The sequence below is a fragment of the Anastrepha ludens genome, chromosome 5 (assembly GCF_028408465.1).
Source record: "Anastrepha ludens isolate Willacy chromosome 5, idAnaLude1.1, whole genome shotgun sequence".
Classification (NCBI taxonomy): domain Eukaryota; kingdom Metazoa; phylum Arthropoda; class Insecta; order Diptera; family Tephritidae; genus Anastrepha; species Anastrepha ludens.
The window spans coordinates 24,847,583-24,866,697 of NC_071501.1; the positions used below are offsets into that span (position 1 = coordinate 24,847,583).

The 19,115-nt window shown below is 39.3% G+C and overlaps 1 protein-coding gene across 2 annotated transcripts in view; it reads left to right on the top strand.

The window, feature by feature from the left end:
- Positions 1 to 19,115, top strand: part of LOC128864307 (myosin-G heavy chain) — a 55,377-nt gene that overhangs the window by 15,973 nt on the left and 20,289 nt on the right. For both annotated transcript variants that reach the window (XM_054103909.1, XM_054103910.1), the window contains exon 3: positions 18,453 to 19,039. In XM_054103909.1, coding sequence (XP_053959884.1) covers positions 18,453 to 19,039 — 587 coding nt within the window. The remainder of the gene's footprint in view (positions 1 to 18,452; positions 19,040 to 19,115) is intronic.

Consider the following 19,115-nt stretch of genomic DNA (forward strand, 5'->3'; position numbering starts at 1 on the left):
GCCTCCAAGGGCAAACAATTTTTTGAGCAGAGAATTAAAAATTTGCCTAAACGTTGAGAAGGCATTGTAAATAATGAAGGAAAATATATTATTGATTAAAAAATACTTTAAACATCTTTTTTATTAATTTTAAAACCACCTTTAAAAAACGCTCGAACTTATTAACTGACCTGGCGACAATGGCGAACAAGTCTGCAGTTGTAATGGAGAAATTTGCCTGAATTCGTATACGGATCGCTCGTTCGTTCAGCAAAATCTTTAAATGTATGCAGATTTAATACCAAGCCACTATTTTCTGTTTCCAAATATGAAGAAATATTTCGGCGGGAAGTGATTTGGGATGAATGAAGAGGTCAATAAACGCCAGTTGTAGGGGTCTTATTCTCGAATAATTGTTCACTGCGACCTCTAATATGGTTTATTGAGCCTCTAATCGGAAGCTTATAATGAGTTTCAGCACTTTCTCAGACTTTTTATGCCACATCATCAATGGATTCAGAGGCGCACCTAGGTAGTCTATGTGTGTGAGTGCTCCTCTTGCAATGGCTCGAAAAAACGGCTAATTTCTACTAATGCTCGTCTCCTGAAAAGATAGGGTGGACCACAATGTCTCGTATAGAGTTCGTAAATCCTTTCTTTCTTGGTTTAGGAGCCTAGTTGACGCTGTTCTAGAAGGAAATATAAATTGTTTTGCCTGTTTCTGTCCGCACATTCTGTCTATGACTTACTGGCCCACTCTATACATTCATCCATTTTCAGTCGTAAATTTCACATTCAAATTCATCAACACTCATATCTACTTTACCTCGCAGCTCGACTGCAAACTTTAAACTTTTTCTGCAAATCTGTGTGAAGAAATGTTGAAGTCTTAAGCTCAATAATTAACTGCAAAATTAAAGTTTATTATTATAAAAGATACTTACTCTCAAAAAGATGTGTATGTGTATGTATATATTCATGCTTTTTACAATAGAAATCCAGTATTTTTACGGTTACCCTTTTTGTATACCATTCAAGTACAAATACTTGCACAATTATCAATATGTACTAAAAATGAAATTTCAAACGTACATACTCGTACCTACACACATACATGCACAAAACCTCCTATTTTACTGTTCCCTAATATTTTTTTGCATTAATCACGTTTTTATAACTGATTTCTTCTCACTTTTTTGATTTGATTACCTTTGTTTTTAGGGACTAGAAACATACACACCTACGTACATATAACAGATCTACCAACTGCACATAAATACAGACATATAAACCGATACATATATTCTTCATATATACAGGGTGCATACGGTAGTTGAGGAAATTCATATACGTTGCTATAACTTCCCGAAACCATTCTTTTTCTTTTTGCTCGCTTTCAGAAAAGACATGGAGAGCTACAACTTAATTCAAGAAATGAAGAGATATGCAGTACCGTTATGTTAATCGCACCGATTTAGAAATCTCTAATTTTATTAAGTGCGCCCAGCCATTCATTCTTAAAGATCGTCGTGAATTGGAATAATCGGGCAGCAATGCAGAATCTGTTGCAAAACGCAAAAAACACGAGGAACGTCCGGATACTATCCGATCTGCAGGATTTATTCTTTGACGAGGATCCTTCAAAAACAATCAATGAGGTCCCTTGTGCAGGAGTCTAATGCTTCTGAGTGGCTTATCCTTCCAGTTGTCGATGAAGATCTCCGGTATAAATCCTCCGTTATGAGCTGAAGATAGTTTAAGTCGAAGCAAACATGAGAACGGCGAGTAATCCGACTGAGATGTTATGATTTTTGCCGAACGAAAAATATGTTGACAAAAGCGAAACGATCTACCTCAGAAATCGCAGACGGCTGTGCTTCAATCCTATAGAGGTTCCTGTTGTCATACACATGAAGTTTCCAGCCACGTTTATGGTTTTAGGTGTTGTGAATTCTGCTGCATATATCACAGCTTGAGAAGAATACTGGGTTCAGTACGAGAAGAAAATGGTCTATATCGCATCAGATATATAAATAATAATAAGCTAGAGGAATTTCTACAAGGGGAAGCCACCGTGCGCTAGAATCGTTTGCAGATTGCCAGATGAAAAAGTCCTTCGCTAGGTTTCGGATGTCCGCACGAATGGTGAAAACCTAAGAGGGCGACTATAGAAAAGATGGTTAGACGACGTTGAGGACGATCTGCGAAACATAGCAGCGATGAACTACTGTAGTATGGCTACGGACCGAGATGCATGGCGAAGAGTTGTGTAGGAAGCCAAGCCTTACACCAAGGCTTTTTTTTATTTCTGTTTTGGTGGGTGAGATAGGGTTCAAAATGCCTTCGCACTTACAGCGACCGTCGTCTACTGCATCGCGTGGTGTGGTCACCGAAACAATCCCTCCGCTCCTTTTGGGGAGACACCCTTTCCGGAACTCCTTTGGGAGGGCCTCGAACGGCATCCATAAAGGACCAATTCTATTCACCCACGCTTGGGTCCACCATATTTGTAGCTAGCTTTCATGCTTTAGGCTCGTCTTCTTGTGTCTCCATCTGTGCGGCTTCGCTTTGTTGCACTGTGTCGAGGTCAATTTTTTTTCCCGTAGTACGTTCTTGATGTATTTCTTTAACGCGTTCCGGCTGTCTTCGCATTCGAACATTTTGCTAATTATATTTATCGGCGCGATTTTGCCAATCTACTTCTTTAGAGCATCTCTTTCCGCGAGCCATCGGTCTCAACTGGAAATGTGTGCATATGCACTTCGCATCGCTTACCTAGTCCATGCGATATAGATGTCTCCGTAAGTATCTGTGGCCCAAGAGGTACTGAGTAAGAAGTAGTTCACTTCCCTGAAGTTCCTTTGGATCCATTTGCCTATTGATGGAATCAGCTATGCCGTTCATCTTCCACTCGGTTCAGTGTCCCGTCGTATTTGCCACCGCTGCATGGTTTGGCATCTCCTTTCCGCGACGCTAGTGATGACGTGTTTCTTCTTGGAGTTCCACGCATCCATTCGTTTCTGGGCCATGAGGTAGACGGGTAGCTCCCCGCTGATCACAAAGACTGCAGCGCCCGAGACAGTGCGGTAAGCTGAGGCTAATCTGCGCATACACTCCCGTGCATCTTTTAGCATGACTCTGCAAAGCGATGGCGCCACAAGATTAGATGGCTGAAAACTTCCATGGCCACATAACACCGAACTTATGGCGATTCAACTCTCCAAACCTTAATACACTGGATTACTACATATGAGACGGAGTTGAGCGTGAAACTAATAAACCTTCTCATAGCACCATTTCTTCTCTGAAGGCTGCAATTAATACTATTATGGTTAATATGTGTAAAGAGCATTTAACTCGGGCATGCAACCGTTTCCGAACGCGAATCGAGGAAGTTATTGCAACTAATGGAAATTTTATTGAATGATTTTATAGGCATAAAAAAGTTTATGTTGTATAAAAAATTCGTGAAGTTTCATTAAATTTTGTTCAAAATACAAGTTAATTATTTCTACTCTCAAGTTGTCTAATTAAAAATACTCTCAAATTGCCCTCAATTACCGCACGCGCCCTGTATTAGTCACTGAAAAATATTTCGCTGAGCTTTATGTGGCCGCGAGATTTATTGTCTTAAAGCAGCCCCTCAACTCTGATCTCTCATTTGTACACACACACACACACACATATATATATATATATATACAGGTATGTGTTTCATATTCCCCATTTTCTTTTTCGTTGATTTTCTATTCCTCAAAGTGGCCTCACGGTTTGTTATTGTAGTCATGGCATGAATGTTCATTGTTGTTTTTGTATATATATGTATGTATATAATAGCTGCTGCTGCTTAGCCTGCGGCTTAATATGCATGCATTGTATGACTGTTTGTAAGCTATTTTTTTTGAACATTTTTTGGAGTTATTCTTTTTGTGCCAAAAGCGATTTTCATAGTCGAAGTTGAAGTTTTGTTGGCTGGCTGGTCGATCTCGTTAGCTTTGAAGCTATTTTGTATTTGTATATGTAACTGTGTTTCTTGGTGTGAGAGACTGTGCATGCATACACGTACATATGAACATATACATACATACCTGCATATGTGTTTTTGTGGCATATTGAAAAAACTGGTTCTCGAATGTTTGGAACTTTTCATTACATTTTCTTTTGCTTTTACTAAAAAGTTATGGACGCAAGACGGGCTTCGAAAATGGATGCTACAAAAATGGATGTACCGGTATATAGGATTAAGGCAAAATAAAATCAATAGATTGAAAATCATATTTTTAATAAAACTCAACTTCGATAAATTTTAAAGTTGTCGAACTTAAACTACTGGCAATAGAAACTCTGTGGCAAACTCCAACCTTCGCTGCAGCTGTGACTCAAGGTGGCCTCAATGGTGACCATATTTTCGAGAAGTACTTTTCATTTGCGGCTACCAATGCTAGGTGAAGATTGGCGTACGACGAAGTAGGAAAAACGAAAGCGGCATGGAGCTTGAAGAAGCTGGCAGAAGGAGACTTCTAGTTGATTCCTACAAAAAAGATTTAGATATAGATTATAATAGAATAGTGGATACAGAATAAAGAGTGTTTATTGAATCGCAAAAACCTCGCCGCAGGTCCTGCTATTTCCAAATTGAATGAATCGGATTGGCTTGGGGGTGGCGTATAGAAGCAAGACGAGTTATCTTCTGCCAAAGAACAAACAATCTGCATACTCGCAAACAAAGCTCCCACATCAGTGTTCACTTCTATAATTTTGAAGTAGTAAAGCGCTTTGCTAATTTGGTAATCTGTATTAACCCCGCCTGTTTACTACCGCTGCTCTAGATTTTATGATAGAGCTTAAGGTGGTCTAGAAATATCAAAAAATCTATTTTTTGTTTTTTCGATATTTCGAAAGTATAGTATCTTAAGACTATCCTGTGAAATTTTCATGCGAATTAAATATTAATAGTTTCTACAGCCCATTAACTAAGTAGAGAGCGGTCCGCGCGCTTTTCGGCTTGGTGTTGTCAAAAAAAAAAACCTATTCAACCGAATCGTCTTAAGATGTTACTCACAACATCAATGGCTATCGCCCGTACTCGAATCATATTAATATTTCAATTATTTAGTTTTTTTTTTTTTATTAAAAGACTGAAAAAAAATCAAATTTTTTGAGTGTCAAATTCAAAACCGCGTCACTTTTTATAAATTTTTTATTCTAGTAGCGGGACATAGCTACAGTCATACTGATTAATAATTTTTTTTTGGTTTTTGTATTTGAGATAAATAGAAGAGCCAAAATCGGTAACACCGTCCAGGCCCAATTTTTCGGGAGGCTCAACTTCAGCGGCTATTTTTAAATTATTAAAAAAAAAAAAATTAATTTTGTATGTAAACGAAGTTAAATAAAAAGCCGAAAAAATGTAAATATCGTTTTCCATTTTTTTTATTCTAAAAAAAAAAAATTCCTGAAAAAAACCTAAATTTTCGAGCTCTGGATCACCGGCACCCCTTAAGGTAAAGTTCCCCACTCGAAAAGAATGGGATTTGAATTCAGTAATCAAATAGAATACAACTGCATTTTACACCGACAACACCGACAGAGCTTTTCGCCACTTCAGAAGCAGGGCGCTGACAGATGGACTAACACAAATACCTGCGAAATAACTAAACAAACGTGACTCAATTTCAACAAATCCATAACTGACGAGTTGTTAAGAAAGCAGAACTGACGAGTTATTAAGACATGTTCAGAATTACGTCAACAATAGCCGGCCACTGGCCTTTGGGAGACCATGCCAGGAAGGAACGTTGTGTGATCTTACAACGATAGATGCAGAAACTGCAATCAAGAAAAATCTAAGGCAACATTATTTCACTATCAGTATGAGGGCCCAAGTCTGGGTGCTTTACGACATACATAGAATGCTGAGGGAATTCTCGATGGTCAATTTGAAAGAAATGGTGGAAAAGAAAATAGACGACATGACACATTCATAGTCAAATTAAGATGGTTCGACTAAAGAAAGCAGGGGTTCTGCAAGTGGTATATCAAAATGGCATCTTTTTTGCTATTTGGACTGGGATGTGTCACTCAGATAGCACCTCCACCACCACCTTTATTAGGACCGTTGGTATTGACAGTCTTGAAGTCCAAAAGAGAAATTGTCTCGCTTATAAGTGGTACTCTGAACTGAGTATGCAGCTGAGCCGTGAACTCCTCTTTCAATGAACAAAAATCTCTCTTCAAAAGTTCCTTATCATACCGGCCCATTGTTTCATTTGTTTTATTACCAGCTTCATTGATTTTATCTAAACATTTTTCGTTTACTATTACTTGTCCATCGTTATTTTCTAGTAAATTTCCTATATTTTTATGAATTATTTCTAAGTCATAATGGTTTCCTAAGTCATGATTGAGGAAAGGATGTAGTGGATGTTTGGTTAGGATATTTTGTGCGATTATATTTTCAACATCTTTCACTAAACCGTCATACATTTTCGTGCCTATTATACTTATGCATCATTTTAAATGATCCTTCCTGTATTCTTGCTGTCTCGTCCTTCAAAGGTTTCTGCGTAAGCCATGGAAGCAAAGATACTGTAAAAAAATTGTAATTAGACCTGTAGTTATTTAACTATTTTCTAAATTTATATCCTTGGCCTTTGGTATTTATAACGATTTTTCCTACTATCTAAACATCGAACGCCTATCGTATTTTACTCTATTTTTCCTACTATCTAAAAATCGAACTCCTATGGCATTTTTACTCGATCTTTCCTATTAGCTAAAGATTACACTAATTTTTTCCAAATTAAATTTAATCATATTAAAATTCGTTTCATTTTAATTGTTTCCAAATTAAATTTTGTTTAATTTCTTCAAATTAATTTAATTCGTTGAATGGGAATTTAAATTAATATGAAGAAATTCAGTTGAAACTTTCATTTTTGATAATTACACATTTTTTTCTTACAGAGTAATCTTTCGTTTTTTTCCTGCTTTAATCCAGGTCCTTTGCTTTCTTCCTTGTAAGTAATTCTAAATTTTGCAGCCTATGTCTTTCTATACTTTTTTTCTAGGAACTAAACTCACGAGGGTTTCCTGAAAATTCTCTTATTGTCCTAGCTATCTCTGGGACACGATCCAAATCTGTAGCTCCTTTTGCAACTACAGGTTCGCCTCTCGAAGTAAGGAATCCATAGTTAGGGTTCACTATATTGTTCACTAGCTTCTGTCCTTCACTATGGAAAAAATTGTTTGACTACCCTGCGGATTGTCTCCTCTAATATTGTCATTGCACTGCTGCTAGCCGCGGTGCCAGTGTTACGCATGGATGGTCTGTGGATTGAAGGTATGTTATCATCGGGCATTTTGGTATTTTATTTATTTATTTCATTATTTCTGTATACTTTAAAATTCTGTGGAGTGTCCCCCATTAGGAACTGAATCGCAGAGATTTTTATTAATTATAAGGGGGTTTGAGGGCCCCCCGAAGGTGGTGGAATCCCAGCTTTCAGCTGTATTTGGTAATTGGCTGTACAGGCCATATGTTAGAACTAGTATGTATAATTATTATATTTCGTTACTCCTTCTAGGAAGGAGGGATTTTCCACTGTAGAGGGTCCCTGGTGTTGAAAATCGCAGAGTTGAACTTTTATAAATTTTCATTTTAGTAAATTATTGGCTGTCTTTAAATTCTTCACTTGATTATAGAAATAATTGTTTTTTATTTTTAGATTTTTTTCACTTTTCACTTAATTATACTAAATTTAATAAACATAAAAAAAGTGTGTATAGCGTAGTACTCAAAACGGAAGTGAAACTTTCAAGGCAGACAAAGAAAGAGGGAGAGACCCGTGAGAGAATGAGAGAGAGAGAGAAAGAATATATCTAAATAAATTCACAACATTTGCAGAGAATACAAATGGACAAAATTTACAAAAAAAATGCGGATGCAGTTCAATAATCACAGAACACAAATTTTAATAAATATAAATAATCACAAAACACAAAAATTAATAATAATACACGTGGTATATCAACTGCGTATATATAGCGTCAGTCGCCAACGCGTACTGCCACAGCACGCACAATACGATCTGTCATATTCTAACTATACGCTGCTCTCTCTCACTCCGATGTATTAAAGTGGCGTTAGAACCGTGCATACATATTGCGTCTAACACTATAACGTGCATAGACAAGGCACGCGCATACGCAATACTATCTGACCTATTCTAACAATATGTTGCTCTCTTCCGCTCTACTATAGTAATATGGCTTTAGTGCTGCAGGTTTACCCTTCACTCTCTTTCTCTCTCTGTTATATTCTAACGCCTTGTATATAAAATATATGTGGTCCTATCTTGCTCCTACAATACGAGTAATGTCGTACGACTTAAACTAGAGCCTTAGCGTAGGAGTCGATGAAAAGACGAAGGACCACACAAAAGGGAGACGTGAATAGCCTAAAGTGTAGATAAGATATATATAGGGTATAGCTCTCTCTCTCCTTTTCCTCTAAGATATATATAAGGTATAGCACTCTCTCTCCTTTTCCTCTACGTTATATCTTTTTTCTCTCTCGCGGAACGAAAATGCCGAAAACGTTGCATGGCCTTGAAATTTTACTCTCCATTCTCGCTCGTCCATCGACGCCTAAGAAGTTTGACTTCAAAAATTAAATTCAGCTGCACCTTGTGGGGACGGGGTTCTTCCCTCGTTTTTTTCGAGGGTTCTTCCCGCGATGACTCTGGATCCTGTATCCGCATTCGCTTTGCGTTCACTGACTGAAGCGTTTCTCTAAGATGTGTTGGTCCAGTCACGTACGACTGCTTAATTGGTGCTGAAGGATGGGCCTTGTGAACTTTTCCTCTTTTTTTTTTTGCTCTAGCGCCGAAGGATCTTCTGCCGCTGCTTGAGGGGCCATGTGAACTTTTTTTGTTATTTTTTGCACTAGCGCCGAAAGATTTTCTGCCACTGCCTTTTGAAGTTTCCTTCGTTTTTGCACTCACGACTGGGTCCCACGTTGGGCGCCAATTAAACTACCCAGCTATAGTGGTTAACCAAAAAAATGATTCGGGACGAGCCCGCTCTTTATTTGTTGTTTGATATTTTACAACTGAACTTACAAACTAGTTTAATTCTAATACTAAGACTGAAGGCTAAACCCGTGTGCTTGCAACATGACCGGTACTTTGGGTGAGTGGGAAACGCCAATCGCTGCTTTGGTATTTCCTCAATGACTTTTTGGTTGCACGTGTGGAGTGTTAGGTTACTGTCATATTTTGGTTGGGTTGTGTGAAGTTCATGCGCCGAGACCTCAGTTTTAAGTCATAAAAAGTTCTACGCCGTGAGTTATCTTATTGGGATTTAAATTTTTATTCATATTAAGGCTTTTTAAGCCGATGGACTCCTTTCTCCCCATCTTTTACATTTGGCAAGAAACCGGTACCCTTGGCATGAAAGTACCCTTCAATAACTTTGATGATAGGAAGAGTTTATCGGCTCGGTTGGTAAAGCTTACTTTATTTGTCAGATAGGACATCATACAGATTTTTGTGCAATGCTTCTTTTCAATAAACCTCCGGTCAAAACACGCCTCTAGAAACACGACAATAAGACTAAATACTTTAAGAAAGTGTTCAAACACTCCTACGGCCACGGAAAGATCCTAACTGGTATTCCCGGTTTGGGGGTTACGACTCTCGATCTTACCCCTAAGGGAAGACAACAAAAGAGGGCGTTGTAAGGCAGGTCGAGTCCTTCCATGTACTCAGCCAAAAGCCTAACTTGTTCTTGGTGTATTTTCCGCATAGCTAGTTTTGGGCTACCCGACTATTGCAGTATTTTTCGGGTTGAGCTGATGGCAATAATTAAGGTCGTGATACTGGTACAGTGTGATATGATACTTGGCGATGATATTTACATTTACACTGACCACCAGGCGACTATGAAATCTCTCGCAAAGCAGTCGACAACCTCCAAAGTACCCATACAATGCAGCACCCAAATGTAATATGCATTCCTGGTCATTGTGACATCGAGAGGAACAATAGCCTAGATGTACTAGCGCGACTAGACATAAAACTGCCTCACGAGTGCATAGTCAACCATATGAGTATAACCTCACCGGCATGCCAGCTACTTATTTTTGAAAAAAAAAAATTAAGGAAAGCAAAAGAGAGATGGTGTCAGAAACCCAATAGCAAAATGTCCCGATAGTTTAACAAAGTGCGCCAGTCTTTTCTTTGTCGGGCTAAGCTGAACGTATTAAGCGAAGCCAAGTCCTTTTCCACCTGTTCTTTCCAACGCAGAGGAGCCTTTCCTTAAAGTTGGTACCACATTGAATGCTTTCAGAGCAGGATCGTTTGCACCCATTCAGACAACATGACTTAGCCAGCAGAACCGCTGGATCTTAATTCGCTGCACTGTGAGTCTAAATCCTCACTAGTTACCCGGCTAAATTCTTTCAGTTACAGTCCTACAACTCACTCAGTTTTTATCAAATTTGCTTGAAATTTTGACATAATATTACGAAAGCCTTAGCCTTTGTAAATACAGGGTCCGACACTCGAAGTGTAACCAATTAAAAAGGCCACCAATTTTGTTCGGGAACTTACTTTTACTCAATTCAAAGTAAAAAACGTATGAAAATAATACAAAATTAAGAATTAATTTACTTTTGCTCGATATAACCACATTTTGCCTTGTCTATGGCCTTAAGACGATCCAGAAATGAATCGCAAGCTGCCCGAATGTGATTTGCATGTATTTTGGTCCACTCGCGGACAATGGCTTTTTTCAGCGCCTCGAGACTGATGAATCTTTTAGTTCGAACCTCGCTCTCCAAAATAGCCCAAAGAGAATAGAGGATAATCCATCGGATTCGTGTCTAGTGAATTTGAGAGCCATTGTGTTGACTTGATGAAGGTCGGAACGTTGTGTTTTACTCATTCTTGGTTCACTCGAGCTTTGTGGGACGGTGCCGAGTCCTGTTGAAACGTCCATGGTCTGCCACCGAAATGTTTGTCTGCCCATGGCTTTAAAGCAAACTCCAGAATACTTTCCCGATAATATTTCGCATATACCTTGATCGATGAAAACGATTGGAGAGCGCCCATCTGCGGTTACAGCAGCCCAAACCATTACCTGTGGCGGGTGCTGCCTCTTGGTGACCAATCGATGACTTAAATTCTCGTATGAACAGTCGGTCAAATAAACTCTATCGTTTTGGGAGTTTACGAATTGCTGAATTTGAAAAATTTTCTTATCAGAAAACCCAATGTTCGGAAATTGACCGCTTTCGGCCAAGTGAAGCAACTCCTTCATTCTCTAAGTCTGACTTGTTGCTGCTTTGGTGTGAGATCATGCTCATGGATCTTGTACGGCTTAACTTTGAGATCATTTTTCAGTATGCGACGCATGCTACGGTCAGATATTTTCAGTTCATTCGCCACTTGATTGGCACTTCGTCGGAATTTCGCTCAAGTCGCTTCTTCACTTTTTGAACCATTTCACGTGACATTGCAATTTTTTGATGACCACTTCCATGACGTTTCGCGATGCTACCAGTATGATTGTAACGAGTAATGGTGCGATAAACAAAAACTTTATTTACTTTAAGGTGCTCGGCTTGACGAAGAATCGCTGGTTGTGATTTTCCAGCCAAATGTAATGGAATCAGTCTTTTATGTATGAAATCCATTACTGATTTTCTTTTTTCGCGTTTACTATCGGCAAAACGCTTCCGCGCGCTTGTAAACAATACTCTGGACTGTCATTTAGCCATCTAACAGACAACTGAGGCTCGTGCACCCGTATGCAAAAAACACCAAATTCGTTAAAAAAAACAGAAATCGGTCAAATGAGCCTAAAGCCTGTGAAGCTTCTAAAGGTTTTGTTCAGTTCACTTTGGTTTCAGGTGAGACCAAGGTAAGTTTTCCATGTAACATCACAGTGAGCTATAGACCTGAGTGTGTCCCACAGTGAACCCCAGCTGCATGCCTATGAAAACCGTAATAACTAAAATGAAAATAAAAAAAAAAATAATTCACTAAGTTTCATCCAAAATAAAACAAAAAGTTAAGTGTGGAAGTTTTTAGCTCATTTAATTTCAGTACGAATTAGTGCAAGTGCGAAACCACTACTCTGAAGAATTAATGAATTATGAGGTTTTCCGCTCAAAGCCTTGCGCATTTTCTCCAAACAAATAAAATACGTACATGTACGCGCATACTTACATAAATACATTCGCAAATAAACAATTCCTAACAACAATTGAAAAACCAACAGCACTGGTCACTAGAAAATAACAATAACAAAACAGAGAAGTTGTTATTAATGCAAACGAAGCGAGCACTATGAGTTTACCTCCAACACCGTTTACCCACACAACCGGAGCGAGACCAAGAGCATTGACTTTAGTGAAGATTTGCTGAGACAAAAACCAACAACATAAATCCGAATCGAAGTCTTCATAATTAAGCTTTAGCGGCACGTATTCGTGTGCGCAACTCAACTGAGCAGCAACAAGCTGATATTCTCTCAGTTCTCACTACGCTCGGTTCACTGTGCGTTTGGCAATTTACCTCTGATGATCGCTCAGCAGCATCTCAAGTATTTATGTTTATTCTTATATCTAGATGTTTTTTCTCAAATTCATTTCGTAAAATTGGAAAGTTGGCATAATAAAATTGTGCGTTTTGCCCATTTGTTCAAACGATCAGCTGCGCTTCGTTAGCTGGCCAAGACTGCGCACCTGCCGCAAGCGTCTAAAGCATAATTTTACAAAATTTGATTTGGTATGTAGATAGGCGCTTTTATGCTAAACTCATGCAAATTCATTCCGCTTCTGGGCTAACAGACAAGCAAGTTAGGTAGGCATAAATCAAGAGTGAACATCGAAACGCGAAACACAAGTCGCGGCACAAGTTCAAATTTAAATATTTTCGCATTCAAGGCAAAAACGTTGGCCAAAATGTGGTAATGAAGATATAAATACCAACTAATCTCCATAGCGGCCGCTTTTAACTCCAGTTTGATGTCAGCAGATAAAAATTGACGTTAAGTAACTATAAATCTATTTCGTTGAAAGCATCACACGAGTAGACGAGTATGGGTAAATATATTAGCATTCGTACCGGTAAAGATGTACCTATGAAAAAAGAGCTGCAAACATAAAACCTAAAGAAGAGTAAATTCAGTTCGAATCAAATTTTATATAACCGAGTAAATTTTAGTAAAATTTAATTTGTGCTGGCTGGCATCAGGCAGATGGACCGATAATTTTTTATGCGGGGGTCGTTATATAGGCCTATCAGCCTACTTCCATGCCTTTCGTGGCTTGAAAACCTTCTTATGCTCAGACTTAGGCCTCATCTACTTCTTCTTCTTTTTGATTAGCGCGATAACCGCTTACGCAATTTTGGCGGGATTTAACAAAGCGCACCAGTCGTTTATTTCTCGTGCCAACCGTTACCAGTTGAAACACCAAGTGAAGCCAAGCCCTTCTCCACCTGATCTTTCCAACGCAGAGGAGTTCTTCTTCTCCCTCTGTTACTTGCAATTGGTATCGCTTCGTATACTTTAAGCGCCGAAGCGTTTGTATCCATTCGGGCGACATGACCCAGCCAACGCAGCAGCTGGATCTTTATTTGCTGCGTTATGTCTATGTCGTCGTAACGCTCATACAGCTCATCGTTCCATCGGCTGCGATATTCGCCGTTGCCAACGTGCAAGGGTCCAAAAATCTTCCGCAGAAACTTTCTCTCAAACACTCCAAAGGACGCCTCATCGATCCACTAATTCATCATATTAGCCCAATTCACCACGAAACGATCGGACAAGTAAATCGTATGACATCTGAAATCCGTACGGCGTTTGAGCAACGAGTGAGCCAATATTACCAATATTCAGGCGGTATTTTTATGCACGCATTCGAAAGGGCCGAAATTATCTTACGCCATGGCTGCAAAAGTAGTTAAAAAATCAAAAAAGTTTGTTGTGATGTGGAATCAGCGGTGTACAAAAAAGTTGATGACTTTTCCGAGCGTGGCTTGAAGGGAGTGACGCCAAAAAGCAGGATAAAGTGATCGTTCAACTTTTTAAGCGGAACTCTTCTTTGTGACTACGCCAAGCACAGATCCCAGTTTTTGCTAAAAATGGAATAGATGTGAGTATCAACACCATCGAACGTCGACTAAAGGAGGAGAACATATCCTACCATCCCACATCATCAAAACCACTGCTCTCAGAAAAACACATTGAGAAACAACAAAACAAGAAAATGGCGCCACAGTATTGGACTGGCCTTCCCAGTCCCCAGACACCAACCCCACTGAAAATGTGTGGAGAACTATGAAAACGCATCTTGCCGGAAGGCCAGTCCATGATTTAAAGTAACTCGTGCGTCAAGTTCGCAAAATCTAATCCTGTTTGTCGACGAGCTACGCAGAAAAGCTGATTCAAAGCATGAAGAAGATGCCAGGCTATACTCGACAACGACGAAGAGTACACGGCTTTTATACTTCATGAATAATCGCGGTTCCTTTTTTCTGACACAGACTGTACATATGTATATTGGATGAAGGTGGAATCCTCTCACCTCTTGTTGGGATTTTGGCGGTAAAGTGTCTATTGTTGACCCAGGAAAGAGGGAGTTGCCACGTCACTGCTTATCCTAGGCAAATATCCTAAACCCTTATGGATGTTCTGCGCTCTAACATGGCCACACTTAGAAGCTGGACTGAGAGTAGGGGACTCGATATAAACTCCGCAAAAACTGAAATAATTCTCTTTACAAAGAAGATAGGCTTCCTATAATCTTCCTGCTAATTTTTAAGATTCTTTTGAGAGAGAATGTCAAGTACTTAGAACTCATATTAGAGGGCAAACTCACGTGGAAACCTAATATTGAGGAAAGAGTACAGAAGGCCAATGTTGCATTATATACTTGCAAAAAAGCGGTCTGTATTAAATGGGGGTTAACACCTCACGTTAGTTAGACCAATCTTAATATATAGAATATTTGTATGGTGATCATCTACTCAAAAGGCGAGTTACGCTAAAATGACGAGTAAGGTCCAAAGAGTAACTTTTTATGCATCTCTGGTACTTTAATGACTACCCCAAATAAAGCGCTGGAATTGCTGATCAACGTGCCTGCACCATATCTGATAGGAAATCACGTGGCCACCACCTCGGCGCTTAGACTCAAAAGTATGGCGCTATGGAAAGGCCAGTGGTTTAGCCACGCTTCTATTTTGCTCATTCTAAATAGACACAAACAAGAAATTGACTATTCTATTCCTAGACTCACCTCCGACAAGCTCTTAAAGACAAGTATATATACCGTCAAGAAGGGAGTGGCAGACATCAAAGCCAAGGAGAAGGGGGAATTCAGTTTGTATACAGATGCGTCCAAACTAGACGACAAGGTTGCCTATGGTGTATTTTCGAAGGAATTAGGACTGGAACTATCTATTCGACTACCAGACTACAGCAGCGTCTATCAGGCAGATGTTCTAGCTATAAAAGAAGTGGCTACATATCTAAATACGCTTGCCGTAACAAAAATTGCAATCTTATCGCACAGCCAGGTGGCTATTAAATCAATGCCTTCTTTGGGTTCCGGGGCACCGAGATATTGACAGCTAGGCTACTATGGCCGCAAATAAACAAGAAAAAGACAAAGGAATTGCTGAGACTCTCAAGAGATGATATCTCGGAGGTCGTGGCTTGTATAACCGGCTTATTGAGGTCATTGGCTATTTAGCAGGTATTGTTTGAGAGTAGAAGTTTTCTCCCATGAATATTGTAGAAGGCGTAGATATGAGGAAGAGGATGAAACAGTTCAGCACTTCCTTTGCAATAGTCCAGCTGTAGCTAAAATCAGAGCAGGTTTTCTAGGTAGATACATTTTCAATTCTCTTACAGAGCTGTCTGGCGTGGGATCAATCCTGCGCTTCATAAGAGCCACAAAATGGTTCCACGAAGAAAAGTAAATGAGGTTCCTGTGCAGCACAGTGGTATCACAACGGACCTCTAAGGTCTAAGTAAGTTGGTCGTACAGACCGACTATCATTGTAATCTAACTTATATTGGATGTTTTTTAAGAGGTTGTGAACTTAAAATGTAGTCAGCATTACTATATAGTCATTCAGCGCTCGCCATTCACAGTAACGTCGGTCCTTCGTCATTTTGGCAGTAATAAGGGCCGATGACTCCACCAGTGCTTTATGAACCTCGCGAAAAGATTTATTTTTTCAAAGTAAATTTCCACAATTTGGAAGCGTTGGCGCTGGCGTCAAATGATTCATGATGTCTTGCCGAACTTTGCTGAAAAAAAATGCCAAAACAGGTCGCCATTCTCAGCTGTCAAACCATAGTTATCGATATCGATAGCTCGTATGCAGCTAAAAAAACATTTGATATTTAAATTTTGTTTAGTTTTCTCGGTCCCTATAAAAATAGTTTAAGTAATTTGTTTTTTTTTTAAGGTTATTAATTAAAAGAGTAAATCGGAAGGAAAGTAAATAAAGGAAATTTAAAGAGTAAATTAAATAATAACCTATGCGAATTCAAAGGTAATTTTCAAAACGTTGGCTACACGGGTGCATATTAAATAAACAAAAAAATTGCTGGGTAATTTTTTTAGATATCGAACAAATTTTTTCGGGGATATCTTCTTGCATTTGTTGTGGTATCCTAATTCACAATTTCTGCGGAGGGGTATTTTAAATGTTTAGTAAGTACACTAAGTAAGGACCGCCCTCTCCATACGTCTTTAAACATTTAACTTCCAGTTCAGCTACATGCCAAATGTGTCCAATACGAATTGCAAGTACTTCGTCTCGAAGAATTATGTCAGAATCGATCAGCTGCGTACTTGTATGCTATTAATAAACAGCATCAATCACGCTGTGATTGTCCCCGCATTTCTCGGCCCATAAATGTAACCTGTACAGAGCCCCCTCAAGAATTTGACTAATAATAGGGGGCAAAAGGGCTGCTACCAAGGATGATAGACTACAAAGTTTGACCATCCGAAGCAGAATTATGAGAATAACTTCGGCTGCCACGTTATAAGGGATTCGGCACGCTAATTTCACAAGTATTCTTACGCAGTTTCAATCAGTGCTTGCTCAAACGCCAATGAGGAAAATGGGTGGAGGTTGCGTTGATTTTTTCTTGTAGTACCAATACAATCTCAGCTTTGTCGTAAACAAATCGCTGTCACATCCCCTGTTACGTCAGCAAATCAGCTGATTCCTTCAAAATTGCTGAGAGCCGGTTAACGGTCTATTGTTGATCGCACCTTCTGAACTCTCACCAATGGGAATGGTTGTACGAGTTACGCTAAGCTACCACTGATCTATATATATCTGCTACCAGATTGATCTATAGTGCGCCCCTAATTACTTAATTATAATTATTTAGTATACCGAGGAATCGAATAAGCTCCTTAGGGGGGAGCAATTGTAGGTCTCCCTCCTCTAGTAGGTACGAGCCAAAGATTCTATGTCTCCTGTAGCCTAATGCCACGCAGTTGGTGATTAAGTGTTCCATAGACACCTCTTCATCGCAGCAGAACCTGCATAGTCTTGTACTAAATAACCCTATTGTGTTAGTGTTTATTACACCCAAAGTGACCTGTCAGTGCTCCACAGAGTCTGAGGCCCTTTTTATCTAGGGTTAGAGCATATTTTGCTCTGTTGGCATTGAAGTTCAAAAACTTTTTGGAGTGATTAAGGCCGCTTGTTCCGTTCCAGTGTTCCCTGATTTTAGATTGGATCTATTTTTTGGTTTCTTATATTATATTATTTTTGTTAAAGCCGAAAAATGCGGTTGGTCCAATAGATAGGCGTTCTGCCCTTTTTGGCATAAAAGTCTGCCTTCTCGTTTCCTTCGTGTCCCTCATGTCCAGGTACCCAAATTTGTGAGACCTGATTATGAGTGGCCAGTTTGTTCAGCGCATTAATACACTCTAGACGTAAATGTGAAGCTATGCAAGGCTTTGAGAACCGATTGGCTGTCCGAAAGTATTTTAATTTTTACTTTCTCAGAGACTCTTTTGGATATGGTGTCCACTGTTTCCATTGTGGTAAAGAGCTCCGCATGGAAAATCGTGGTATCTGTAGGCGGATACTCTCACAACTAAGCCAATTGATTTTTTTTAACTTATCTTTTGTTGAGTTTTATTGAAATACCATTCAGTACCATAAACTGGGGGAAGAGTGATGGGTTTTCTCATTGAGGAGTACCACTGTTTGCATGGCGGGTTATTGTAAATTGACTATCAGTTGATGGTGTGGTTAAAAATAGAAATACCACGAAATGGGGAAAAATTTAAAGTTTATTAAAATTAAGCGCGCTATTGAAACACCCTATATTTCTTTTAAGCAACTGAATAATCACCTTTTTATGCATTTATACAAAGGAAGCTAAGTAGCTAAATATTGAATCTGACACTTCTCTTCCAGACGCATCCTCGTCCAATGAAGCCGTGCACTTGCAACAGCGTCTCAAAAGTCTTAGCACTGAATTAGTCACCCTGCGCAATCGTCTGCATGTTGGTCAGGGACAACAAAGCACTAACAGTAATAATAGCAACAGCAACAGCAATAATAATAGCAACACAACTTGCAATGTGACATCGGTGAGTACTGCACAGCAGCGCCAGCAACAGCAACAACAGCACGGCACCAACACAGCTGCACTAACAGCCATCAATTTGAATGCCTCCACACCGAATTTACACAGCAGCACGCAACACCATAGTCATAGCAACACTACAACAACAGCAACTGGCAACATTACGAACACATTGCAACAACAACAGCAACAACATCAGCAGCAACAGCAGTTACAATTATCACACTCAACATTGATTCCCACACTCGGCGGCAACGCCATCACCAAAGGTAATACCGGTAATAGTAATGGCAGCAACAACAACAACACCAGCAACAGCAGCAGCAGCAATCACAACAACAATGCAGCCTTGACATCATGTAATAACGCTAACAACAGCAATCACACATTTACGCATATCAATAACAGCTCCAAGGTGAGTAATCGTCGGCCAGCCAATCGCTATTCATAGCAAATTACTATGCAATTACATTCAATTACATATCTTTTCT